Raw genomic sequence first — 27,129 nt, forward strand, 5'->3', positions numbered from 1 at the left:
AGGCAGGGTGTTGTTATGAGTGCTTGCCTTCTGCTAGCCCATGTCCTGACAAACGCGGTAGCATCGTATACTCAGACGGTCAGAAAGGTTCAATTTACACCGCAGCTGCGGTTTCCTGCTCGTCACAGCTTTTTAACAGCCGCGCAGAATAATCATGGGTAGCCACGCTATACATAGAACGTCGATGAATGCGGCGACGTTTATGAAACACCAACAAAAAGACAACAGCGACTGATCGCATGTGTGTACGCTGTGTCGTCTCGACTCGAGCGCGACAAATAATATACTCGGAAAAGACAGAGCGCCCGCTCATAGGCAGGAACCGGAGCTTATACTTGGTGACATTGTGACAACTATACAACGCGTGGAGTGCATGGCCTGCTAATGCGTTGTATCGTGCTTCATACTTTGCCCACACTACGCGCGCACATCAAGCAAAGCGCTCGTACACCGACGCACATGACAGTGAGTTATAGGGGAAGCCGCTTGGCTGCATTGCTCCGCTGTAATCCTCTCAAATCGAGTCTTCCCGTCAACGACAGCCACCGCCGTCCGGTGGCGCGCGGTTTCGATGCCACCGGATTATCCCGCGGTCGGCTCGCAATTTCGCGGTTGCTCGGTCGCTTCGGCTAATCCGCGCAAAAGAGGGTCCCCGTTTCCTTACTTCGCCGCCGGCAGCCCCGTGTCACGCTGCCTTTGTCGTCAAAAGGCCGCCGTTAATGAAACATCCTCGAGAGCTGGCAACCATGCTTGCCGCCCGTCTTTTTTTTGCTCGTTTCTGCTCGACACACAGACACTATTAATTTGCGGTCGAAATGGGCTTACCGCGGCGGTGGTTTAAGAAGAAAGCGATGCGCTTCGTTGTTTCCAGCGAATAAATGACTGACTGACTGACTGTGTGTGTGTGCGTGTGCCGCTGCGCTAATTGCGGCAAGAACCTGGTCGCGGAGAAAAGAAGACTCCTTTTAATTGCGGGCGACTCAGTCGTGGAGCTTACTTCGTTTTTGCGACGGGCGGAAACGCTTTGAAGGATTTCGCGATTGGGATCGTGCGTGCGGTGTTTCACCGGCGCGCATGAAAGCATTTGGCTAATGTGGTTAGTAAAGTTCGGAATCGTTACGGGACTATATTTCCCTCTCTCTTAGCGTATAGTCGCGTCGGCCGTGCTTCTAGGTTTGTCGCTGTGAGAGCTTTGAAGTGCAAGGATTCGGTGTTTCGCTGACGATGAGCTCAATATCGCTGAAGCATTTCTTCTTTTTGTGACAAATCTGTTATTCATAGTGTAAGCTTTCAAAGTGATTCCGGATGTACTCAAGAGCGGTGCTTCAGCGAGTTTGAGAGAGTTCCTATAGAAGGTATAAAGAATTGCAGTGTTTATATATAGAAGGGTGCCGAAGACTGGGAAAAGAAACCCGAGTTGGTACATTACGCAGTGCATGCGGCGAGCACGATTGCTCCCTTTTCAATCGAAGCGTTTCTGTGAAGTCGTGCTGCCGTACAAAATGAACCTGCCAGGGATGGTGGCACGAAGTACCCGTTGAGTTGTTCTGTGGATTGCGTCCTCGTGTAAGAAACTTAAGCGTGCGATTAAGTTAAATGCAATAAAACGTAGTATTCGTTGTGTAAAAAAAATATAGAGCTATGTTTTAAAGACGGTAGTCTTTCTTTGGGACCTTCGACGGAAAAATTTTGGTCTGTCTGTTTGTCTGTCTGTACATTTGTCTGTTTGTCTGCTCTTACCTATACCTCGACTGGCACCAAACGGTCACCATCCGCAGCGCCCACCAATATTGTTCAAGATTCAGCGTTCATACTTGTGTGATTGTCAATTAAAGAACAATTATCGCGCACATCTGAGGCATCATAACAACACGTCGATGTTTTGTATGTGTGCCTTTATACTAATGTACACACAAGTAATTTTAATGACCGCAGAGTTTATCGCGCTACGCTCACAGTGCAACGCGATGCTCAAAAAGATAAGTGCTTCGAACGCTTTGCTAAGACAACACGGTGGTGGCACCTGTCCGTCGCTCTGCGTTATACACCTTATCACCTCCGATACAGGCGCGCATCTTTCTCCGCGGGCGCGCACGCCTTCCTTCGTTTTCGAAGATAACTGGCAGATGGCGCTCGTGTCTAACGTGCCTCGATGCGCTCGTTCGCCTCCGCTACATACTCGAGGCACTAACGCAGTGCCTCCAGAATACCATTAATTTTCTTGCGCAGAACATCAAATAAACATTTTGTTCACTCTCTCCAAAAGCAAGACTATCGTCTTTCGACGACATTTGCAGTGTAACATGCAGATTCGGGGCCAATTTTTTTTGTAAATCTAATAATAATAGTGCATATGAGATTGCTTCATGGCTAGTGTACTCAATCTTGGTAAATACGAAATTTACCATTTTGAATATGGTTCAAACTCGATCGCTTCGATATTTATCTGTTTGATGGGGACAGCACTTAGAGATAAACAAAAAGACAGATGCTCAGGGAAGATAAGAGCTTGAAGAGATGATACTTTTTTAGCCTTAGCATTCACTGGAACCATGCAGCCTTGAAGGAGAGAAGCCCACTTATCGAAACGTAGACACCACCGACAGCTAAAGTGCTCAAGAATGATCATCTGACGGCAGTTATGACTCACGTGGGTGACCTGGCGACGCGGCCCACGGCCGTGCCGGCCACGGGCCTGAAGGCTGACGCGTAGGACAGCGGCGCCGAGCCGCCTCCCAGACCTCCCAGCAGTGCGGGCGGCGCATCGTCGGCGGCCAAAGAGGCGAACGCCGGTTCGGCGGCCAGAAGCCTCGGCGGAGGCGGCGGAGGCCACAGCGCGCCGTACGGCTTGGCACTGCCGCCGCCCATCCAGACGTAGTCGCCGAACACCGGCGTTCCGCCGCCGGTCGCCTTGCTGCCGCTCAGGCAGAGCAGCGGAGGCGGGAAGAGCGTCGCCGGCCCGCCGCTCGACAGGGGCAGCACCGGGAAGTAGGGTGCCGGCGGAGCGGCCACCGGCTGCGGCTTGGGCGGCTGCGTGCGCCGAGACCGCTTACACGCATGCTAGTCACTGGTCGAGGGAGTAACATGCCGCACAACACAGCTTCCACCGTCACCTGCACTGCGAGCCTAGCCAGGGCTTCGCCTTGTTTAGACAAGTGGGGCCCGTATTCCCAGAAACATCTTGCGCTGAAATTTTCGTAATGTATAATTGCAACCAGTCACGATAAGGGGGAGATTGTTAGTGATGCTGGCCGACTAATGCGAAACCGAAGTTACGAAAGATGAGTTTTCTGAGTTCGGCTCCTGTTCGAAATGAGACAGACGTTGATTGCTGTAATAATGGACTCAAATGGCGTTAAAATTCAAGCAGCTCGCGTTGAGGGTGCCAGCGAACTCAGTGAGCGTGTACAGCGGACAAACTGCAGGTGACCCACCTGGAGAGCGTCTCTGTCGCCGGCCGAGGAGCGCGCCCTCTTGGAGGCCGAAGAAGAGGACGATGAGGACGAAGAAGAAGAGACGGCCACGCGTCGCCTCGAGCCCCCGTTGAACATGGCCTTGACGTCCTCCCAGGCGTAGCTGACGTCCTCCGGAGGAGTCCCACTGAGCTTGATGTGCCTCCGCCAGGAGTTGAAGTTTGCTGCGTCCGGTTGCACGTACTTGGAGTCCGGCAGTCGGTGCGAGTGGAAGATGAACTTGTTGGGGCTGAAGAAGAGCGAGCAGTAGGCGCACTTGATGCACTTCGCGCGCGACGAGTTGTAGCGCGCCGGCACGAAGCTTCCGCGGCAGCCCCAGGCGCACTGGTGCGTCACGTCGAAGGCGAAGTTTTCGGGCAGCTTCGGGGGCGGCGTGTCCGTCAGGAAGGACTTGCAGAGCCGCTCGGCCTCGCGCTTGGTGATCATGCCGCAGCGACGCGACGAGACCGGCATGGCGCCCGCTCGCCGCAGCAGCTCCAGCTGCACGGGCGTGCACTGGACGCACGTGATGCCCAGGGCGACGCGCCGGTTGTGTATCTCGTTGTACGAGTAGTCCTTGAGCAGCGTGTTCGAGATCTGCGCCAGGCTGAGCCGCTCCTGGCCCTCGATCACCAGCGCCACGATGGGCACGCCGTACAGGAGCACGGTGCGGACCTCGTTGGCCGCCGCAGCGGCTGCAGCCTGTTGCTGCTGCTGTTGCGATGATGACGACGAGTGGCGGCTACCGCCGCTGCTGCGCGGGGCCGGCTGCTCCTGCGAGAAAGACTGCGTGAAACGCTCTTCGGGAGTCTTTGAATCAATCAATCAGCCAATCAATCAATCAATCAATCAATCAATCAATCAATCAATCAATCAATCAATCAATCAATCAATCAATCAATCAATCAAAGAACTTTAGTTTCACCAAAAACAAAAACATTTACGGTGAAAAAAGGCGGCCGGGAAAAAAGCTGTCCAATGACAGCTTGACAAAGCCCCAGCCACCCATCGGTGGCGATGTACCACGATGATAGATTTGTACACTTTTCTTGTTTTTTTTTTAACAATCGCGTCTTCGACAACAGTCCACAGTTCCAAAAGATCGCTTATGTGTCCGTGTTATCGCCTTATGTAACATAAAAACACGGCGCTGATTCAAACATGAACAAGTAAACGTCACACAGCGACGGGTACTGTCCTCATGTGATGTTTCCTTGTCTACGTTTAAATTAGCGCCGTGTTTTCGTGATAAGTACGTGCTAACTAGCTCGCATCCAACTAGTGCGTTACGTAGCTTATGGCTGGAAAGAGTGTATATCGTTCTGATAGTGATAGACTGCACAAACAAAACCGTGCAAATATTTCAAAATTTTAACGTACTTGCGCAATTGATTGAGAAAACATTTTTTGAAGTTGGTTTCTCTGCAACAAGACATATCGCGTGGGGAAGTCGACTTTCGATGTCGTCACTTCCAATCCAGCACGTTGCAATATTTCAGTGTGTGCGCGTACGGTGTAGTGACACTCGCATTTAAGTGGTACAATGACATTAGTACAGTAATAACGAAGTCCCGTACCTTCCACATTCGCCTGCTCACCTGCGCCGTGGTTCGGTTCCAGAAGAGGTCCCGTGGCTCTGGGCGCGTAGTGGACGGAGACGGGTGTTTCTGGAACAGGGGTGATGAAGTCGCTTGTTAAGCACGATAGCAATGATGCGCAAATCGAAAAATCACTCGAGTACATACTTCAAAAGTTATTGAAACTTCACCTTTTTCTTTTGTCAAAATATCGTACTTGGCAACTACTGAGAGCGGTAAACCGCTCGTATTATCTTTAACATATACGATACTGAAGTCGCTGTTCAAATATGATCGCTGGTCTTATCGAAATTCTCGTGGCGTCTTGTTACATATTTGTATTATATAGGTACCACTCGGGAAGTTTGACCGCGATGAAGGCTGATTCGGCCTGAGCTCGGGTTTATATCCAGCCACTTATTTTAGGAGTGGGGCGGTCATGATTGATTTGTGGGGTTTAACGTCCCAAAACCACGATATGATTACTAGAGACGCCGTAGTGGAGGGCTCCGGAAATTTTGACCACCTGGGGTTCTTTAACGTGCGCCCAAATAGTGGGGCGGTCACAGTTGAAGAAAACCGGTGAGGGAGGAGGGTGAGGGGACGCGGAATCCGAACTCTCTTGTTTTTAGTGGATTGTCATTAGAACACCATCACAGCATAAATACTATTAATCTGTGCTCGCAGTGGTCCCAATCACTGTCATAATTGGTGACTAGAGGTATACACGACAAGCATTGAAGGGAAGGTTGGGGGTGCTGACACAGGCTTTGGAGGAGGTGGGGTATCACCGCTACCCTCGGGATCCGCCTCCGACTGGACTTGATCTGGATCTGGTGCAGTTGCACGGTCATTTTTAGTCGCGACCAGACCATATCGGGATGTAGACGAACGGAATCTGCGCAGCGAGATCTGGCTGATCTGGTGATTCAACTGATATCTGAGCCAAACTGATTTCCCATTAGGTTGGACCATGTAGCAGTGACGATTGTTGATCGCGATCAAGAAATATCACCGCTGGCCCTCATAATCATCATTATTGCAAACCTGACTTCGCCCAGTGCAGGACAAATGCCCTTCGCATGATACGCCAATCAACCCGGTCTTGTACTTGCTGCGGCCGCTTTACACCCGAAGATTAGCAGTTATCTTAGTAAGTTACAGTTATACCCGGCCAGCAGTAATCTTGCCCACGCATACGTCGTGATTAGGGATCTGGCCTTATCGCGATCAAAAGTACCAGCGTCAGACCAGTGTTTGCCTATGCTATGCAGCAATAAGGATAAATATGAAGCCTAATGAAAACAATTCCTACACTGCTTCTGCGCATCCTTCACGTATTTTAAGCCCCAATTCTCGGCCGTGTTAAAGCAGTCTTTTCCTTTTAAGACCAAGTGACTACTATAACATGCAGCCTGGGAGTTCCGACTTGCGTATGTTATTAGAAGAAAGTGCAAAGTCGACGTGTCCAACGAAAGTTTTTTTGAAACTAAACTAACCTCATAAAGTACAGATATCTTTTAATGACATCCATCGCCTTCATCTTGTATCCTGTTACGTAACGTTTTTTCGCAATACGAAAGAACACGCTCACTCATACGGGCACATACGTACACAAATATGTTCTCTGGCCCGTTGCACGCGTATCCGAAGATGATAGTACGCCGACTCGTCCAAATCGCCACCTTAGTTTAGTTGGGAGAGTCAACACATTGAAGGATATATACAGACATGTCTCGGTAAATGTCACGACCAGTAGAAATACGTGAACATTACACGTATGAATCAACCCACTATAAATCAGTAAACTTATATCCTTCATCTATGTATATAACAGAGATGCCCTACACAGGCGATTCCGAAAACTACGTCTTCATCCGACTCCACTTGAAACAATATCCGTATACCTAATCGGGCGCACCGTTTCAAGACCGCGACAAGGACGAGATCGAAACACACTTCTGACGAAAACCCAGCAGCTCCGCAATGTGTGTCCTGGGAAGCTCGCCTGCGCTCCATTTTGCCCGACTCATTCTCCGGAGCCGATTTCTTTTGCGCTCGGAGCGGGCAACGCACTGACTGCATCGTTTCGCGCAACGCGTCTCCCCAATCGCTGCGCGTCGCAGGAGTAATCCCCCCCCCCCCCCCCCCCGTGGCTCTTCTGTTCCGCACCCCGTGCTCGTCATCGAAACAGTCGCCCGACTTTGTCGCAACGCTTCCAACACCGTGTCTTCGTCGATCGAGCTGCATTTCACGACCCACTGGCGACGCTCCAACGACGCACTCTCCGCGCAAGGCTGCAGTCTCGACGGGAAAGAAATAACGGAAAGAGGAGCAGAGGATAACAAAGCAGCCCAGTGGCTGCGGAAAGGGATGGGAAGATGCATTTGTCGGTCGGATGGAAACACTATTCGGGGGGAGTTAAGCCGGTGGCGGTTTCGAAAGCCGCTGTTCGCGAAGGAGAGAGATGCTATAGTAGCGGTATACGACGGTCGGGGCCGCACAGACGCACGCGCCTCCTGTCGGCGTTGCGGGCGCACCCGTCTCGTGGTTCCTTTGTAGCGTGAAATGTCATTACACCGATCGCTCGAGGTACATGCTGTGGCGGGAGCAAATCTGGTCACGGCGCAACAACACGAGAGGCCGCCAACAGCCGCCAGGGGTCTCCTTCGGCGGCGCCGCGCTCTGGCGCTTCTCGTCCCCCGCGGAAGAGGATTGGGCTCTAACTCGTTTACTGTCGATCAGGGGCGCATTATCGGAGGGTTTTTGTAAAGAGTTTGGCTTGGCGGGATTTAATTGTTTCCCGGTGCTTGGTCGGTGGCCACGCCCACGCCTGTCTGCGGCCAAGTCTTTAGCGGTCCTCACACTCCCAGTTTCAAGCGCACGCGTCTGATCTGAGAGAGTTGAGATCCTTTTTTCTCTCCCGAAACGCACCTGTTAGTCTTACCTTTCGTCTATTCTTTGAAGAACATTTAAATTAACAAAATACGTTCCGCGAAGTGCTGCGGTGCAAGGGCCTCAACAGGGTAGCCTTGGGGCGGTCCAGTTGGTTTTAGATAGTTGAATTTTGCAGCGCGTTAATGACACACACACAAAAAACCACACAGGGACAAGTCCACAGTTCACTTTTGCGTTTTCCTGAGTCGTTTCTTTGCGTGTTTTAGTAGTGCGCTGCAATATTCAACTGAGATTTCCGTTCGTCAACTCCTATCGAATACCCCGCGTAAGACATGGCAAGTAGTTTCTTTAGACCGGCCTACCTGCTTTTCTATATAAATGAATTACACCTCTCTACGTTCCTAAGACATACTTTCTGCAATTGAGACGCTGCATCACTGTTGGTACGATACGCCACGGTCGTCATAATCAAGCTAGCGGTATAGCTCAACCACTGCTGTAGTATCTTTGAGTTCTGCGGAATACAGGATACGACCAATAAGCCTATCACGCCAAAGGTGCATTTTTTTCGTTTTAATAATAATTACATCAATTAACTCGTACACAGTGATGCGAGCACACAGCTGCTGCACTATGAGGGTGAACAAGAAATTAACTATACTGTAATACATATAAAAATATATATATCTTGATACAAATGGCTCTTGTATGTTCGTATAGTGTTCAGCAAACGGCACATTCTTGAAAAAGTGTAGTAACACAGAAAAGAAGCAGATTATTTTAGAAAAATATCTTCTAAAAATAAAAGAATAAAAAAATGGGATCCGCAATAACAGAAATACCAGAAATGTGATTGGAAATGTCCACTTGAAGAAAATAAAAGGAAGTCCCTTGACTCGTTTTTTCTATGCATGTAACTCTCACATAATTCTCTTTTAACGAGAGAAACTCTTTTAACGAGTCGTGTGTCCCACGTACCTCCAAGTGAGAATTGGTGTGCGTCATTAAAGAAAGTTATATATGCGTGAGTTACATACGTGGCAAAAAAGTCAGAGGAGTTATTTTTAGGGCAAAGTTATTTTAACGTGACGAATAATCCAAAAATCATCCTCAGTTACATACGTAGCAAAAAAGTCAGATGAGTTATTTTTAGGGCAAATGTATTTCAAGGTGACGAGTGATCAAAGAATCATCATCATTATCGTCGCCATCACGTGATGACGTCACCCTATGACGTCACAAATTACCATTATTTGTGATCACCATAATTTTGAAAAAGCTAACAGCTTCACCAGCAACGTATCATATATCGGCCACCACGACGCACCCAAATAACTGACTTCCGTCCATGCGCCCTGAGAATCAGACATTTACAATAGTGCGCCTGCAGCTCGCTTTTTGTCGCAGTTTGATAAGCGATTTACACGCGTTGTACGGGCGAAACACAGACGTCGTCTTAATGTCCTGGATGCAGGACATTGATTGATTGATTTGGGGTGTTTAACGTCCCAAAACCACCAAATGATTATGAGAGACGCCGTAGTGGAGGGCTCCGGCAATTGCGACCACCTGGTGTTCTTTCACAGGCACCCAAATCTGAGCACACGGGCCTACAACATTTCCGCCTCCATCGGAAATGCACCCGCCGCAGCCGGCATTCGATCCCGCGACCTGCGGGTCAGCAGCCGAGTACCTTAGCCACTAGACCACCGCGGCGGGGCGGATGCAGGACAACCGCGCACAAAGAAGAGCAAGCTACCCCACCCCGAACTATACCGACGAGAAACAGTGCCCGACACTATTTAATTACCAATCACGCAGATAATTAAGCGCACAGCTTCCTGATTAATCGACTGGTGACAGTTTCTTTCTTCCTGTCCACCTTGTTGCGTTTTCTTCTTCTTGCTGCCGCTACTGCGCTGCTGCACTCTTGGAGCATGTGCACCAGCGACTACGTTGGCTACATTTTTTTTTCACCCGTGTTTCTTGAGACGTTTTTATACAGCGCCAAGAGGACACCACAAGACATTTTTTTTTCTTGTGCGCGTTACCAAAGAAAAAAAAATGTAGACGAGAAAAATTTCGAAATGCTTCCTGAAAAATGTAATTGAATGCGCTCACAATTACTTCCCCGAGAAATCGAGTAATTATTACAGCGCAATCGTTTATATTTGTGTTGCTTTCCCCCAAACTGCTATTTACACTGCGCAAATACAATAGAAATAGCTGTAACGCCGTTATTTCTTTAGGTTATAAAACGCTACGCACTGTTTATTCTTTTTTATCAGTATTCTTCAAATTTTATCTTGCTCATCGCCTCCGCCCTTCCCCCCCCTCCCCAGCCCACTTTTTTTTGTGTGCTGTCTGAGAGCATCAGCTGCAGCCGACAGTGAAAACTAGCTCGATAGGGGGTAAGAGAGAGAATGGAGGTGTTAAATGTGTACGAACACTGCGAATAAGATTACGGGAATGTCAGGGGGTCGTGATGGTGGATGAAGGCAGGAGACAGGATGGTCAAACTGTTTTTTTGGGTGAACCTGTGCTCGGTAAACGGGAAGTCAGGTTACAGTAGCACACTTGCACACTTCATAGCGGCGAATGCAGCATCGGCAGTCGATCAACTGCCAAGCGGCGAAGCGCGTCGGCATTTATACACTCGCCGTCGAACATTCTAGCGTTATCGCTAGCGGCGACGTATACATTCCAGAATAATCTAAAACGCTCACGAAGTGGGCGTAATCACAACAAAATAATCTACTGCAATTGATTGATTTTGATTGATATGTGGGGTTTAACGTCCGAAAACCACCATATGATTATGAGAGACGCCGTAGTGGAGGGCTCCGGGAATTTCGACCACCTGGGGTTCTTTACCGTGCACCCAAATCTGAGCACACGGGCCTACAACGATTCCGCCTCCATCGGAAATGCAGCCGCCGCAGCCGGGATTCGAACCCGCGCCCTGCGGGTCAGCAGCCGAGTACCTTAGCCACTAGACCACAGCGGCGGCGCAAAATTAATCTACTGCAGTCCTGAAGCTTCTGGAACACTGTCGGCGCGGTTTGCGCTGAGAATGGCGCACATGCAGCGTAACTGGGTGAGAAGGAACGTGGCAATATTGACAAGATTCTTGAACCCTCGAAGGGGGAGGGGAGGGGGGTTGCGGAATTGTGTATTAGGGGTATAGGTCAGGCTCGATATTGGCGTGTCCATTTCATGCCATTTTCTTATTGATTCTCTTTTTCTTCTTCTTTCTTTTCATTATCGCATGTGTCAAGAAAATCAACGTCACGTTGGTGACATGGTATTCTGCCTTGTTCACATTTTGCCCCGTCAACCTTGTGTGTGTTGGGGGGGGGGGTGAGGGGGTGGAGGGGAGTTGCGGGGTTCCGTCTTAGAGCATCGTGTTATGTTCTGAAGGATGTGCCTAGAATAACAATTAACAGATGACACTGGAGACGCGGTGAGTGAATTCAGGGCACGGACCGTGATTCAGGGCTATTGCGTTCCCAATGTTTTAGTTGGCTGAATGTACTCTGTTCCGCTTATCCCATTAAATCCAAGCATTTCGCCTAATGAAAACTACACAAGTGGGTGTCATCTGGACGATCTTATTGTTTTAGTTATGACGTGGCACATGTGGTTTCTTTCTTCCTTTCTTTCTTTCTTTCTTTCTTTCTTTCTTTCTTTCTTTCTTTCTTTTTCTTTGTTTCTTTCTTTGTTTGTTTGTTTTTTCTTCCTTCCTTTCTTTCTTTGCCGATGCCTTGTTCTACCTCAGCATACGTTGACTTTTATTTCCCAAATGAACAGTAGCTTCCCGCTGTCTGCTGATGGTTTCTCTAACCTCCGCACAGTGTCCATGTAGTGAGACACCAGATGGCCTTGCGCGCACATTCCGTAAACTTGGTTCTGTTAAAAGCTCAACGCATCACCTTGCAATACAAAGCTACCTCTTTGTTCTACATGCGTGCTCTTGCACGCGGCGACCGGCAGCGGCGTGCCGTGCCGTGCACATGCAGCAAGCGATGTCACGTTGCCGTGCACATGGTCGCTCGCGGCGTGGACGGAGTCGAAGTGTATACCCCGTCGGGGAATTGCGAAAAGCGGTGCTTGTCATCGGACCGGCCTCCGGGGTGCAAGGAGATCCGGACACTAATTACAAGAGGTCCTCGCCGGCGAGACCTTGCCTCTTCGGAGGCTCCATTAATTAGAAAAGGGGTTGCAACCCTCGCCCTTCCCCTCAACAAACTCGTGTCTCTTCGGTGTGAGCGTCAACGATATACCTCGTGGCTGATTACTCGCGTGCGATGCCTCATCTGATGACGCTGTGCAGGCGCATATACAGTTCGCCACCCCTTGTTCCTGCAGCGGTGCTCCTGCCTCTCAATTTCTTCGTTCCCCCAAGGACTCTCTCTGCACGATGGTTTAGAGTTTCCTGGTTAGCACACGGAGAAAAATGTGAGTGGGTAACTGCAGGTCTTTGTTTTACTGCAGCGTACGAGCGATCCCACGGAAAGGCTTTGTTTTACAACGTGTTTTACAACGTGCGCTCGTATATATACCCTTGCTACTTCTCCCCCTCGTCACCTCGTGGTTTCGAAAGCATAGATCGCACGAGTATATAGGGCCAAAGTCCAATTGTCAAGTGGAAGATGTAACACACAGGGACTGCTCAAGGGCGCGCCTGTAATAAGTAATTAGGTTATTAACAAACGTGCTCAGCTGTCTCCTTCAGAGTGCCAGAAGCAACGAGACTGCAAGTTTGTCTATATGTACGGCCAATACCAGCGTTCGTAAAGTCCCTCAAGGTGAGGAGGAAAGAAACATGGAGGACGGTCGAGCTTCGCCTTCAGGAGTAAAACGTAATGGCGTTATAGGACCGGGCACGTATCGCCTTCTGAATCGCCAGTCTGCGTTATCACTTCTCAGTGAACACCCCAACCATGCCGCAAGGAAACGGACATTTGTGTGCGCACGTAACCATCACCCTTTAAAACTATGCTATACTGCAAGTGCAGTTGCGAAGCGCCCGCTACACCGCAATTCTTTCTGTGGCGACTCAGCGAAGTAACCATCACGATACGCGTTTGGTGACTTTTTGCTGCTGATGATGATCGATTCTGCCATGAGCTCTTTGTAATTGTTGGGTCTATAAAACACCCACCCGGTGATCAATGCACACGTTTTGACGCCTGCCATGATTCTACGCTGCCGTCATTTAATAATACGTGCGTTAAGGAGACTCGTCCGTATCTATAAATCACATTTTATGCCCCCTAAAGCAGTTTCAAGCAGATGGCGTGGCTATGTGGTAGAACACGCGCTTTCGACGCAGAAGGCCTGTGTTTGATTCTCACTCGCATCAAAAATTTGTTTTTTTATTATTTATTTACATCTCTTGAAGTTTAGCTCATGGACAACGCTGATTTTTGGTTCACAACCAACGATGCCGACACCGACAGCGGAATTTCAGCGAAATGAGCATTTTAATGCAATGACGTGAATAAACCTGGTTCGAAATTGATCGTTCTGGTTCAAGTTAAGAGCTATATTGAATACGAGTGATATTGGAGCATAAGTTTATTTAAGGGCCAATTAAGGGCCAGGATGATCTAAGGCCCAGGATGATTTAAGGGCCAGGATGATGAATGAAAATTGTATGAACGATTTCATCGAAAAAGCAGAGTGCTTTCTGGTGAGAGCATGGGATCATATTGCGGCACCTGGCGGGGTTAATCTCAACCACGCGCTTCTGTCTGTGTAGCCTCCAAGATCAACTTCAATATAATAATATATTATCTGGGATTGAACGTCCCAAAGCACAATATTGTTACCACATGTGTAATTTAGGTATGTGCACCTGTGTAGCGGGGAACATGGTGGTAGGAGAAGAAGAGGACGTTCGGTTGGTGGCAAGAGCTCGCCGCTGCGGGTTCACTGCGGTATACCGTCGAGTCGACCGTTACGTCTGCTTCGAATAAACCCCTCGTAGACGTAACAGAGTGGTGGAGGTGCTGGGTACGACACGTCGACGTACCACGGAGCCACAGCTGTTCGGAGTTCGCCGGAGCCGTTGTCTTGCCGGTCTGCCGCCGACAACAGTCGTCATGGCCCAGAGCGAAGGTCAGGAATCAACCGCCTCCACTTCGCGCCAATCTACACTGGCTACACCTTAGGCATCACTACATGGAACCCCGCCCGTTCGCGGGAATGGCAGGAGAAGATGTGGACGCGTGGCTAACGCACTACAAAAGGGTGAGCCGGTACAACCACTGGAACTCTATCGATCAGCTGGAAAACGTCGCGCTGTTTCTCATGGACACTGCCCTGATGTGGTATGAAAACCACGAAGAGTCCTTGACAACATGGGCTCTTTTTGCTCAAGAACTCAAGAAGTGTTTTGGTGACTCCGACTCAAAAAAGAAAAGCGCGGAGCGGACTCTTGCTGGAAGAGCCCAGACTCCTGGAGAAACCTGCACTGCTTATATAGAGGACGTTCTTAAGCTTTGCAAGATTATAAACCCGCAGATGTCTGAAGAAGACAGGGTCGGACACCTATTGAAAGGCATAGCGGAAGACGTTTACAATTTTCTGATAGGCAGGGATGACCTCACCTCTGCCTCCGACGTCCAACATCACTGCTGCACGTTTGAAAAATTGAAGACTTGTCCCATCGCCCCGAAATTTGGTAGGCTGGCAAATGTGACAACGGTTGCCAGCGTCGACGTGAGCCGCCCACCGACCTTGCCGCTACTATTCGGGCAATTGTGCGTGAAGAGCTGCAGCGACAAGGTGGTAGGGTTGACGAAACCATTCCTCATCCACCTACCAATCCACCCTACTACACGGCGGCACCATCAGCTCCTTTGCCACCATCGGTATGTGTGGCAGACATCAGCGAAACTGGAAATCCGCGGCCACGTCGTGACTCATTCGCGGCCGACCAGCGATATGGCCAACGCCTTCGGCACGGCCCCGCCACACAGAGGTGGGCAGCCTCCGCTCAGCAAGCTCGTCACCGACCCTTCACAGCTGAGCGGTCTCAGCATTGGTTCGGCGAGCGTCCTCTCTACCAGTCTGCTACAACTGTGGCTTCGAAGGACACATTGCCAGGTATTGCAACTACCGGCAGCCGCCAAGATACGACCGATCACCGAGATTTAACCGTTCTGGCGTTACCCAGCACCTCCACCACTCTGTTACGTCTACGAGGGGTTTATTCGAAGCAGACGTAACGGTCGACTCGACGGTATACCGCAGTGAACGCGCAGCAACGAGCTCTTGCCACCAACCGAACGTCCTCTTCTTCTGCTACCACCATGTTTCCCGCTACACAGGTGCACATACCTAAATTACATATGTGGTAACAATATGATTACGAGGAACGCCGCAGTGGAGGGCTCTGGAAATTTCGACCATCTGGTGCTTTTCAACGTGCACTGACATCGTATTCAATTCCATGGCCGGACTAGAAAGGCGCTTTGAGATCGTGTGCCTTTCTATAGTGCGGCGGTGACAGTACTCGGTACCCTGGCATTTCGCCTCCATTGAAATACCAGCACCGTAACCGATACACTGCACCGCGGTGCGCTGAGATCAGCTTTTACCCTGTGATCATATACACAATGTCTTCCGAACTACGCCAGAGAACACGAACGCCGACGTGTGAGAGCCGCTGTATTACATTGCCGAGTGAAAGATCGGCGTCGCCTTCAATGCTTCGCGCTCGCGTCCGTCCGTCCGTGCCCTCGCACAATACCAGGTGGCCCCCGGGGCGCGCAAATGGATGCCGATCGTGTCGAACACTGCAGCGCTCGCGCTTTGCTTGCGCGTCACAGTGCCCAGCGTATCCAATCACGCAAGAAGGGAGATGGTGCGCATCGCGTCCCATTCTGAGCGACCCCGTCTTATGGTCACATGCGTTCACCGAACACACTTTGGAACTTACAAAGTGTCCGTCAGCCTCTTGCAGCCGCCTGTAAACCTAGCATGTTAACGTGATGCTTCGCTTCACGCGTGCTAATGCTGCTGTATACATTGCATAGAGTTCCCTAAAAGTAAATAGAGGCGCTCTGGCGCTGCGATTGTTCAGCGACCAAGGGAATGATGGGCAGTGCACACATTTGCCTAGTCTTCGTACTTGCGGGCGGCGAATCGTACTTGCGGCTTCGTTTATTGCTTTGTTTAGGTTCTGTTTTGAAAGAAAGATTCAACCCATTTGAACTTCGTGACCAGATTCGGAAAAGTAAGTCTAAAACAATGAGGTGGTGAAGCGCAACCGCTGAACATTTGCTGACTTTTGTTTCGTAAGAAAACAGCTCCGAGCCACACGAACACACACGGATCCAAAAGCAGTCCAGAAGTACGAAGATTACACAAATCTGTGTACTGCCCATCATTATCATGCTCGCTGAAGCTCCATGCGCTCCCATAGACACTGTAGCGCCAGAGTTCCCTCTAGTGTATATTAGGAAACTCTATGATACATTGTACCTGTCCTACTAGTAGACGCATTCATAGCACTCGTCTATGCATATAGGACCAGTAGGAGGCACTGATAGCATGAATCTGCTGGGACGCTTTCCCACGGTCAGCAGGACTTCGCGCTCGTGGCGTCCAGGACAGAGCGGACAGCCGTGCCGCCAAAAGGACGCGTATAGCTCTCGGCATTGCTGTGCTTAAAATGCAGATGGCGTTGCTAGCGCGCGACGTCTCGGCCGGTCCGTGTACACAGACAGCCAAAGCCACGTGCGCAACAACGGCGCAGATCCCGCGTGCGACAAGCTGGCTTGCGCTCTGCGCCCGCGTTCGGGCTGCATGTGTAAGCCCTGGTGTGCTGCGCCCTCTATCTGTTAATACCTGCCTGGCGCGGCACGGAATGAAAATGCGTCTCGTGTGCACACACAGCGAGATTGCGCAGTGTGTGTACACCTGCGTGTTGCACGCTTCGCTGAGTGCCAAGATTCATTTCGCTGGAGCGTGTGCGAATGCCTGCGGCGAATGTTGCTTGAATAAACATGAGCCACCGGTGCGCGGCCCGTTTTGTCACTGCAGTGCGCTCGCTCCTGTGAATACTTGAACGACGTGCCGGGCAGCGCGACGCGCTCGCCTCCCATCGGCTCTGTCTGTATTGTCGAGCCATTCTTGTATTAGGGTCTATATTGTACTCACGCATTGCGTAATTGGTCGCGATGGCTCGTATACGTGTTCACCGACCATTCGGAACATGGGCTGAGGTTTAATTTCGAGTCTATAAGCAGTCGCGTACCGCTGATATTGTCTTTACTTTTTTGTTTCTTTGAAGAAAAGCATTTTCGTATACTTTCTGTTTACGTATAAGCTTTTTTTTTTCCTGGTCTGAATTCAACACACCTTCCGATCGTATATATGCGCTATTTGTTATTGTCCAGTTAGTATGATGTATTCGAAAGCAAGACTGCCTTAAATAATATTTTGCACAAAAACATAAATTTCATGCCATTTCTGAAAATACAGGCTTTATGTCTTCTTGTAAGAAGTCGCCTTAGTTAAACACGCCTACAGGCACTAGAAAACACTCAAGACTCTGTATGTTCAGTCCACCAAGCAAAGTATATCAACATGCATGAAGTACCTATTAATGTCTGCTGGATTCATGGCGGGCACTCTTATTTATACTGGATATACATAATATCCAGTTGTATGGTTTTTCGCCTCGACAAGAACGAGCATATCGTGCGAAAATTTTGAACTGCGGCCTCCCATTGCAGGAGCGAAGCTCCCCTTTGTCTAACCTCGTCCCGCGTCAGGCGTAACTGGCAGTATCTCCCAAACAGTATAATAGATGGCACTGTCTCATAGAAGTACATACAAACTGCAGTTGAGTAAGGATATTCTAGATGGCGCTGTACCACTACTATCCGATTGGCTGCTGCGCGGGCTGTGCCTGGGTGCACGGGGAACGAGTACCTGTCTCAGTCTCCTGGATCGTTGTCATATGTGTCGGGTCGTTGGTGGGGCATGGACGAAACGGAGTGGCGGCTCGTGCTCGTCGCCAGATAGACAAACAGACGGACGGATAGACAGACAGAGAGACGGACGGACAGACAGACAGACAGACAGACAGACAGACAGACAGACAGACAGACAGACAGACAGACAGACAGACAGACAGACAGACAGACAGACAGACAGACAGACAAATGGATGAATGGATGGACGCTTCGCCAAACTTATCGTCATTCACTCCGTGGATATGCTGTGATTTTTTTGCATTCTGTGTTGGAATGACTTTTCCTGCAAAGTTTGATACAACTGGTATCCGTATATTTTTGATCATTTACAAGTGTTAAAAAAGAGAAAATAAGGAACAGTGCTTTGCCGTTTAATACAATGAGCCTAAATCGATACGCTAATTTGCAGACTATACACCGAGTGTGTACTTCCCTAAGTGCCGTCATCAATCTAATGCGATCCATGTATCAAACGTGCAATCTCTGCTTTGTTCGCGAGCCGCTATCCTCTATATAGCACGGGTATAATTTTAACGCCTTATCGCTGGCCGGCTGTATAGCTGATTGCCTTCGTGCAATCTAATTCGTATATTAAGTAGACCAAGGGGCACGCCCGTGTTTTGAATTCATCGATTCCCCGTTATCTCATCAGTTTGCGCTACGCTACAAGCTGGTATACGCGTGAGCTATTGGGCGCGATTACTTGGAGAGATTCACCCAAAGTTAAATTATTGCCTCGTCAACGCGTATATACGACAAGTACGGCATGTGTAGAGTTTGCGTTTCTCGAAAATATGTGATTGATTGATTGATTGATTTTCACCTTTGGCGGTACAGGGTTTGTGGTACTCGGCTACTGTTCCGTAAGTCGCGCGTTCGATACCGGCCGTGGTGGTAGCATTTCGGTGCAGGCAGAATGCTAGAGGCACGTGCATTGTGCGATGTCATGGAAGGTTAAAGATAACCAGATGGTTCGAAATTTCACTACGACCTCTCATAATCAAATCCATGTTTTGAGATGTGAAACATACTACATTGATTGATTATGGAAATTAACATAACCACAACTATCTATACCGTTGAGCGTAAGCACCGTGGCGGATTTCCTGTATTTTCAGCGAGCGATAAAGAACTATTTAAAAATCAGTCAATGGATATCAGGAGAAAGTCTAGCTTTTCGTCGCCGTCTGCCACAATAACTTCAGACAGGATAGCGGCAAGCATTAAATTTCGCAATCACTCACCCATTCAATTTCTGTGACCGTGTGTTCAAAATGATTGCAGTTGAAGGCGAGAATGCGACACGGACGAAGAGAGACAATACACACACACGGAGTGGGACTTCTAACAAAGATTTAATTTCGAAAGAGCACATAACATAGCACGCACGCCGTCGCTGTGGCTCATATCCTTCGTTGCCTGTTGTCGAACCCCCGACTTTCGTTTCGTTCGGTATAGCAGTTAGCATGGTCAGAGAGCCACCGCTCTGCAGGAATCTATATACAAGCTCAGAGGACTTTGTTGTGTGGAAGAGTAAACATTGTCATTTGTCAAGGTATACAATTATATCTTGATATGTGCTCAAAGCATACGAGTTAAATACTTTCGATCGTTGCGTTAATGGCTCGTGTTAGAGTTGCGTTGCTGGAATTTGTCGACACCGCAAAGTAAACTTATAGCAACTTTAATATAACTTTCTTAGCGCACGCGAAAAACAGAACAAGGAAGAGACAGACGAGCGCTTTCAAGTTCTGTTTTTGTGTGTGTGTATGTGTGCGCGCTAAAAAAAGTTGTATTATGTATACATACCAACTCGCCCCGCTATCTGTTCTACTGCTATACTTACCCTCGTATTCTAGAACGTCCCTTTAATCAACACTACATCTTCACTTCAGAAAGCCGATGAGAGCGCCGTCTCTAGGCACGGCCAGTCACTGCATACCATCGATAATCTGCGGCGATTCTTGAGTAGCGCTGCGTCATTTTCAGCCGAGCGGTGGCGCAGTGCTCAACTCTGTCAAGTGAAAGGTGGAAGTCGAGTCGAGGAGCGTTTGTGAGTACGGGGCTTAGCACTTTATAGGAGCCCGCCCATTCGTCCATCCATGCACCTCATGTGCCGCGATCACACTCCAAATAAACCTATAAATACAGACCATATATGGTCTGTATTTATAGGTTTGTATATAGGTTGTATTTATAGGTTTATAGGTTTATAGGAATTGTAACCTTGCTAAAGCAAGGTTACAATTCTCAAACCTATAGGTTGAAACGAATTGACGAAAAGGGTCTAAAATATTATTAATAACAGATAGAACTAATCGCAATAATTAGCTACACAAAACTCTCTAAAAACATTTCGGAAACCTGTGGCTCGCTCAGAGACCCTGGAAAAGTGGTACCACTGCCCCGCCAAGCGAGCGAACGCACTTTTCCCTATACGCTTCGAAGTAACAAGGGACCTTATTCGTCGGTGCTGCGTCGCTATACATCTGGTAAGTAAAATAACCTGATGGAACTCACTGCAGACGACGTGTTCCTCAGCTGCCATAACTACAGCAGTAAGTCTATACGGCGCAGCAAAAATTAGCGCACACGTGGCGCATGATGTTGATGATCATGCGCCACGTGTGCGCATGATCATCAACATCATGCGCACAGATTTGGGTGCGCGTTAAAGAACTCCCAGAAGGTCGAAATTTCCGGAGCCCTCCACTACGGCGTCTCTCATAATCATATGGTGGTTTTGGGACGTTAAACCCCACAAACCAATCAACTTCTCTGTGTATCTGAATGAGTATCACCGATCTTTTCATAATTTTACAGTACCTCACCCGTGCATGGCACTATAAACGCTCAAGATAAGACAAATATTGGTATCGCATGTATGCAGATTGCTCTAAATTTCCCCAAAAGTGGCATCTGTCTGTTTTATGTATACACGCAGATCCACGCATGTTTTTTAGAAACTGAGATTTGAAAGAAAGTGATATTCGATGCAAAAGTGTGGTGTAGAGCAACAAAAGTAACCAAATTACGATACGAAGACGACATAGCTTTAACATGAGAAAATATAGAGGGCTTCAAAATTATTTATCTAAGGGTAAAAGAAGAACATGAAGAGGCTTCCAAAACATTGGTAACACTTAGGTCAGTCAACGAAATAGACGATCCTAGTGACCATCGATACGATAGGCTTTGTAGAGCACCGTATTTCAGGGGAAGCGAAGTTCCTGCTTCTGCAGAATAGATAAAGATGCCAGTTCTAAAGAAATACAGTCATTTATTTCAATAAAAATAAACGGCAATGGGTGGGGTTTCCAACATTAAATACGAACGACCAACATATGAGCCTTATGGAAGTACAAACACATATATGTGGTGTACGCACCAGATTTTTGTGTGTGTGTGTGATGTATGGGTGCGAAAACTCGATTTCACGGAAACATGAAAAAAAAAATGAAAACTTCTTCTGCATTATGCTGATGCTATAGCGTATAGTATTAAGAGTGCCAAATTAACTAATCTTGCATACATAAGTGAAAATAAAGTTTTTGTATGAATTCATGTATGAATGAATGGTTCCTTCAACCTTGACTACACTTTCAGCAAAAGTAAGAAGTAAAAGGCTATAGCATGCATTCACTTGATAGGGGCGATGTTATCCGCAACACATGAGAACGGTATTTCACAGAAGTTACGGAAGTTTATTGGCGGGAAATGAAACGCACAGGGTCGTTATATATTTCATACTGCGCATGAGTTGCAGAGAAATTTATTAGAACTTTGATAAACAAGCTTAATGGAAGGAGTCTGAAGAAATATTGTTTATTTTGGCTCTGTCATGCGGGATGCCGGTGCAATATAGCGTACAATGATGTTAGCCGAAGTCTATAGGTAGAAGTTACAAGCCGAAAACGGAATCTGCCAATCACTGCAGCACAGGACGACTAATATACACAGATGAAAATTCTTCAGACCTCATAAAAGCTGCGAGTATATACACATAGCTTATACGAAGCAGGTCCCACCAGTGTTCTATCTCTTGTGGGGTCTAAGTGGTTGACAGTGAAACCCTGGTCCATAACAACAACCACGTTATTTGTCGACGTTCTAAGGCGTTAAGTTTATCATTGTTTATAGTAATTTTACTTTAAGTGGTATGTTATAATGCAATGGATGCTCAAACAAACTTTCTTTACATGCTCGATGAATTCGTTGATGGGCTGCTTGCAAAAAAGAAATTATTTTTGCTGGATACTATTCTTTTGCGATTCTTCGCGACTCGTGGCAGGCCGATTCCTGAGAAAATGTGGACGTGTAGCTTCGGCCATTGACCAACAGCGATAAAGAATAACATTATAATAGTTACGTGAACGAGCAACCATTGTCTATATGTGCCTCAACAGGCATTTTGAAAACACGTCCGCAACTAACACAACGAAAGTGACAACTTGTTGTTAAGCTTGAGTGTATTATCGGCTGGTTTACTTCTGGATGGAAACTACCCCTCTACAGGGGCGTAGCCAGGAGGTGGCACACCAAGCACGTGCCCCCCTCCCCGAAAATTTTTTTTTCACCATGGAGCGAAAAATGGCCATTTTAAGAGGGTGCCCCCTCCCCCCCCCCCCCCCACGAAAAAAAATTTCTGGCTACGCGCCTGCCCTTTTACATGTCTGACAAATTGCACGCCCCCTGAAATCAACTCAAATGCAGACATCGGGACTGCTGTAAGAAGTATTGCATTCATCCAATACTCAAGAAAGAAGTCTGCCCAAGATCATCATCATCAGCCTCACTGCGTGAGGACATAGGCCTCTGCCATGTTTCGGCGATCGAACCGGTCACGTGCTTGCTTTTCTTATGAACCCGCAAACCTCTTAGGCTAATGCCCACTTAACTATCTGCCCCTTTCTCGAGCACTTCCCTTCTGTTGGAATCAAAGCTGTTACTACAGTGACCAGCAGTTATCTTGATTTCCCACATCTTGATTTCGGCTTGACACATCCTGAATACCCGTCGGTTCCCTCAACAACCACGTGCTATCGTGTTGTCCCTTATAGGGTCACACCTATCATTTTTCTTTCCATGCCTCAGTGCGTCATCCTCAGTTTAAGTCGAACCCTTTTCGTAAGTCACAGCAGCCAAGTACCGCTATAGCATGCATGCAGCTGTTATACGTATCCCTTTCTTTTGAGGGATACTGTTCGGGATTTGAGAGTGTAGGTATATATCTGCGAAATGCACTCCACCCGATTCTTATTCCTCTATAGTTACATCGCTTTCCAAATTGGTATACGGCTCTGCAGTAAATACCACCCGATTCTTATTGCTCTATAGTTACATCGCTTTCCAAATTGGTATACGGCTCTGCAGTAAATACCACCCGATTCTTATTGCTCTGTAGTTACATCGCTTTCCCAATTGGTATACGGCTCTGTAGTAAACACCTGTCCCGAGCAGACGTATACCTTTCCGAGTTTCAAAGATGTACTCACCGTTGCGGCTGCCTGGGATCCCTGGGTGCTCATGTCTGCTGCGCACCGTTGCTGCTGAACGCTTGCTGTGGTCGCTGCGGCGCTCATCGCCTGTCCGCAGCCGAGATTCGATGACACGGGTTTACTGCATGTGCCAAGGCGTTGAAGCGAGTTACGGTCCTGGCGCTACCCAGCCGCGCAGTCGATGCAGGCCCGAGTGTACGGCACAAGCCATGGTCGCTCCCTGCTGCCAGTCAAAACAACATCCTTCGCACGGGGATCTTCGAAAGCACGAAAGGGATACCTGTTGTGAAGTCAGCGAGATGTCGCCACAATGGTTGGACGAGGCCTTCAGCTACCGGCACATGCGACTCTAGATGGACTGCAGGCCCCTGTGGCACATTTGTAGGTGTGCGAAAACAGCCAGCAGAAACAGAGAATCCAGTCTTGAACTGTTCTTGTCAGCAGTGATCTTTTTTATTTCATTTTTTTCTTTCTCTTCACGTTCGGCTGAGTGAGTTCACTCGGAAACCAACCAGTGCGACGAAGTTCAGTCGTAGATAATCGGGCGCAGCCACTTGAAGAAGAGGGCCAATTGCGCATAGGCAGCGTTCATAATGATCGCTCTCCTCGCTATCGTTTTCCTTTGCGGGTCGTACGCATTTCAAAAGCGACGTTCAGATCGGGTCATTGGGAGTCCGTGAAGAAAACGCGTCTCGACTTTCAAAACTCACAGGATTCGCGCGCCTGGACCGTCTTCCTCGCGCACGGAGGGGGGGTAAGCGCGTGGCAGTCACGTGGCCAGCTACAGCCGCGCGCTGACAGCCGCCGCTTGTTCGCCCCGTCGCGACTTGCGTTGTGCGCGGCCTTCGTGCCGACGGCGAGTGCGACGAAGGTGGAGGGCAGGCTGGCTTCACCACCACGGGTGCCACGCCTCGCCGCTAGGCTCGACGCTTCGATCCATCTGTGGTGGGGAAGGCAGGAAAGCCAGGGGTGGTTACCGTTGCTTCTCCGCGCTGTCCCCATTGGCCGGGAGGCGTGGCCACGTCACGTTTTCCTGCCACCGGACTGGCGGTTCCAGAACCCGCGCAACGAGCGTGCTCCAGTTTTGCGCGCCTTTTATGTGATCCTTGTCCTTTTGGCGCGTTTTTTTTCTCGTTACCGCTCCAAAAGGGCGCGTTTCTTCTCTCGATCGGCGCGGTTTTCTCCTCGGAAGCGCGATCAAGCGCCTCAATCGCCTCGCCGCCGGCGCGGTAAAGCTGGGAGATATATTTAGCCTGAGGGAGAGGAGGGATGAGGGGGTGATCCTCTGGTTTCGATTAGGACGGCTTCGATTTTCTCTTAGCGCGCTTGTTTTAAAGCGCACGCTAAACATCTTTAATGAAGTGCAATGAAGTAATTATGGTCGCGGGAGTGCGGGTGCCGCCGCGGCGCTGGCTCCGTTTCGCTATAGGCAAGCAATTTGATGAGCTCGTCGCATGGCCTGGAAGAAGATAAGCAACGAGCTCGCATTTCAGTTGATAAAAGCTGACGATCGGTTCGCTTAGCATTAGAGAGAACTGAGACGGCGCCCTCGCTAAAGCAGCTTTCTTCTCTTTTTTTGGCTGCATAGCAATCACTGCTTCGGAAGAAAACAGAAAGTATATACGAGCAAAGTAGTTTTCAACGAACTTCTATTGAACGACGTTAATTTCCATTTTAGAAAAAAGGAAATGGGGTCCTAATTTCAGGATTACAGCTTTGTTTGCTCGGCTTAATCGATAGCCGCATCGAGCGGCAGCGCGAAAATACCGAATGTGTACTTGCCACGGCGTGGAGGGTTCGCGGCTCAATTTTCGTCTCTCTGATAGCTTGCTTCGGACAGATTTCATCATTGAATACGAGTAAACAGCGCATTTGACGACCATTTGCGACGGTATCGCTGATCTATGAGCTGGGTCTCCCTGCCTCGAAATCAATTAGCACTCAACACCGATACGTTCGCAATACGGGTCATATATACATGTGGCAGTATACGCTGTGTATGTATACGCATAGGCAGGAGTTATTGCGTGATTGATGTACAGACAAATGAAGTGGCAGAGCTGCTGTTTACCCTACTCTATTCCTTCTACAACCCAGTTAACACAGTACACAACCTTAAGCGCCCGCAAGTGTTTTGACGTGTTGCCGCACGCATAATGCATTATAGTTAAGAATCGCAACCGATATGTCTCATTCTTTGCAGCGGAACCTCTTATGCGTTTGTCGTAATAATGTCCGGATTTTTTTTCTGACATGTTGCCATGAACTGTATTATTTGAACATGTATAGTCGAGGCCATGCAGGGGCTTATAGTTTCTCGTGGGTACGCTAGTGCCCATGGGCCAGGGAGGGGGGTGGGGGCTCAAATTTTGTGTAGGTTCATGGGTTTTTTTTTTGGATATGTGGGCATGGGCACCTGCAAAATTGAAAATTCTGAGAGGGAGAGGGGGAGCACATCTCTACCTTGCTGTATACACGCCAGTGATAGAGACCAGTCGAGACTATATATATACAGCATATGTGTTTGTGCTTGTAAAAGGCAATGCGCTGTCTCTCCACAGCGCATCATCCTTTTGCTACCGCGTGGGGCAATGCGAGTTCATTTTGGGGAGGCTTACACTTTCCTATTTGCTTAATGGTTTATAATCTGCCGATTTGTCATTTCGCTTGTTTGTTCGTTGGTTTGGTTTGTATGTACTTAGCAACAATATTAATTATTGGTATAGTTAAACCTTCGCTAAAGTTTAGTAACAACAACCAGGTCGTCTATTTCACCACATACGTATATCGGTATACAATTTGGACTTGTGTACGAAGACAAGGATTTGGCGAAGATTAAGATTTTGAAATCGGTCCGATGAAACTCGATATTGCGAAGCTCCCAATCTAATGAAGAAACTTCGATTTCTCCGTGAGGCATCCGTATACGTTCAACTATGTCATCGAACCGAATTCGCTAACTGACTTGGGAACCAACCCTGATTTCACGTAATCTTTCCTCAAACGACTATGTAAAAAAAAAAGATGGTGATTTCACTTCAATTCCAACAGAGACGGGCTTTTCTATTCGAATGATCGCTCCGGTGATATAGTGCATTCAGGCAGCCGCTGTAGTCACGGCCCTAGCTTTGTTTAGGCGAAGGCATTTACAGCAACCACTTTTACAGACAACCATGAAATGGATTATGTAAGAGAGCTTATTGGCTCACGATTTCAACGCCGCAAAAAATTTTGAGAATGCGTCCAGTGCGAGCAGAGTTACAAAAGATTTGTCGCACGCTGCAATCGCATTACCTCTTCTCTTGCCCTGACGAAAGCGCTGGAAGCTAAACAGGGAGGGATGGCATGGACAAAGAAAAGACGCCACGCGCGCCTTGTGACCTTGAGCACTTTTTTCTTTCTTTTTTTTCTTCGAATACGCTGTTTTTTTTTTCAGTTCACTCTAAGCCGAAATTCGGTAAAGCTGGACTAACTGCAGTCGTTAAACCAACGGGCGAACGGTTTGTCCAACAGGGACTAAATGCGTGACGGTGCGTGTCGTGCGCAAACGCACGGCAATGAAGGGACCAACGGGGAGGGCAACTGCGCCGCGATCGTTTCCTGTCGATGCTGCACTGCAATGCTCGGCGTGGTCGGCGATCATGAAAACAAGTTATATATGCTATACGCCACTGTGAAAGCGAAGCACTATGAAACGAATGGAAGGTGTTAT

At 48.5% G+C, this 27,129-nt stretch overlaps 1 protein-coding gene across 1 annotated transcript in view; it reads right to left on the reverse strand.

Moving 5' to 3' along the window:
- Window positions 1-23,637, reverse strand: part of fuss (SKI family transcriptional corepressor fussel) — a 49,402-nt gene extending 25,765 nt beyond the window's left edge. Inside the window, exons 1-4 of the mRNA XM_037415975.2 lie at window positions 23,415-23,637; window positions 5,051-5,119; window positions 3,435-4,226; window positions 2,651-3,030 (exon numbers count right to left, since the gene is read on the reverse strand). Of these exons, the coding sequence (XP_037271872.2) occupies window positions 2,651-3,030; window positions 3,435-4,226; window positions 5,051-5,119; window positions 23,415-23,501 (1,328 nt within the window). The 5' untranslated portion in view covers window positions 23,502-23,637. The remainder of the gene's footprint in view (window positions 1-2,650; window positions 3,031-3,434; window positions 4,227-5,050; window positions 5,120-23,414) is intronic.
- Window positions 23,638-27,129: the final 3,492 nt, after the last annotated feature.

Source organism: Rhipicephalus microplus, chromosome 3 (assembly GCF_043290135.1).
Source record: "Rhipicephalus microplus isolate Deutch F79 chromosome 3, USDA_Rmic, whole genome shotgun sequence".
Lineage (NCBI taxonomy): Eukaryota > Metazoa > Arthropoda > Arachnida > Ixodida > Ixodidae > Rhipicephalus > Rhipicephalus microplus.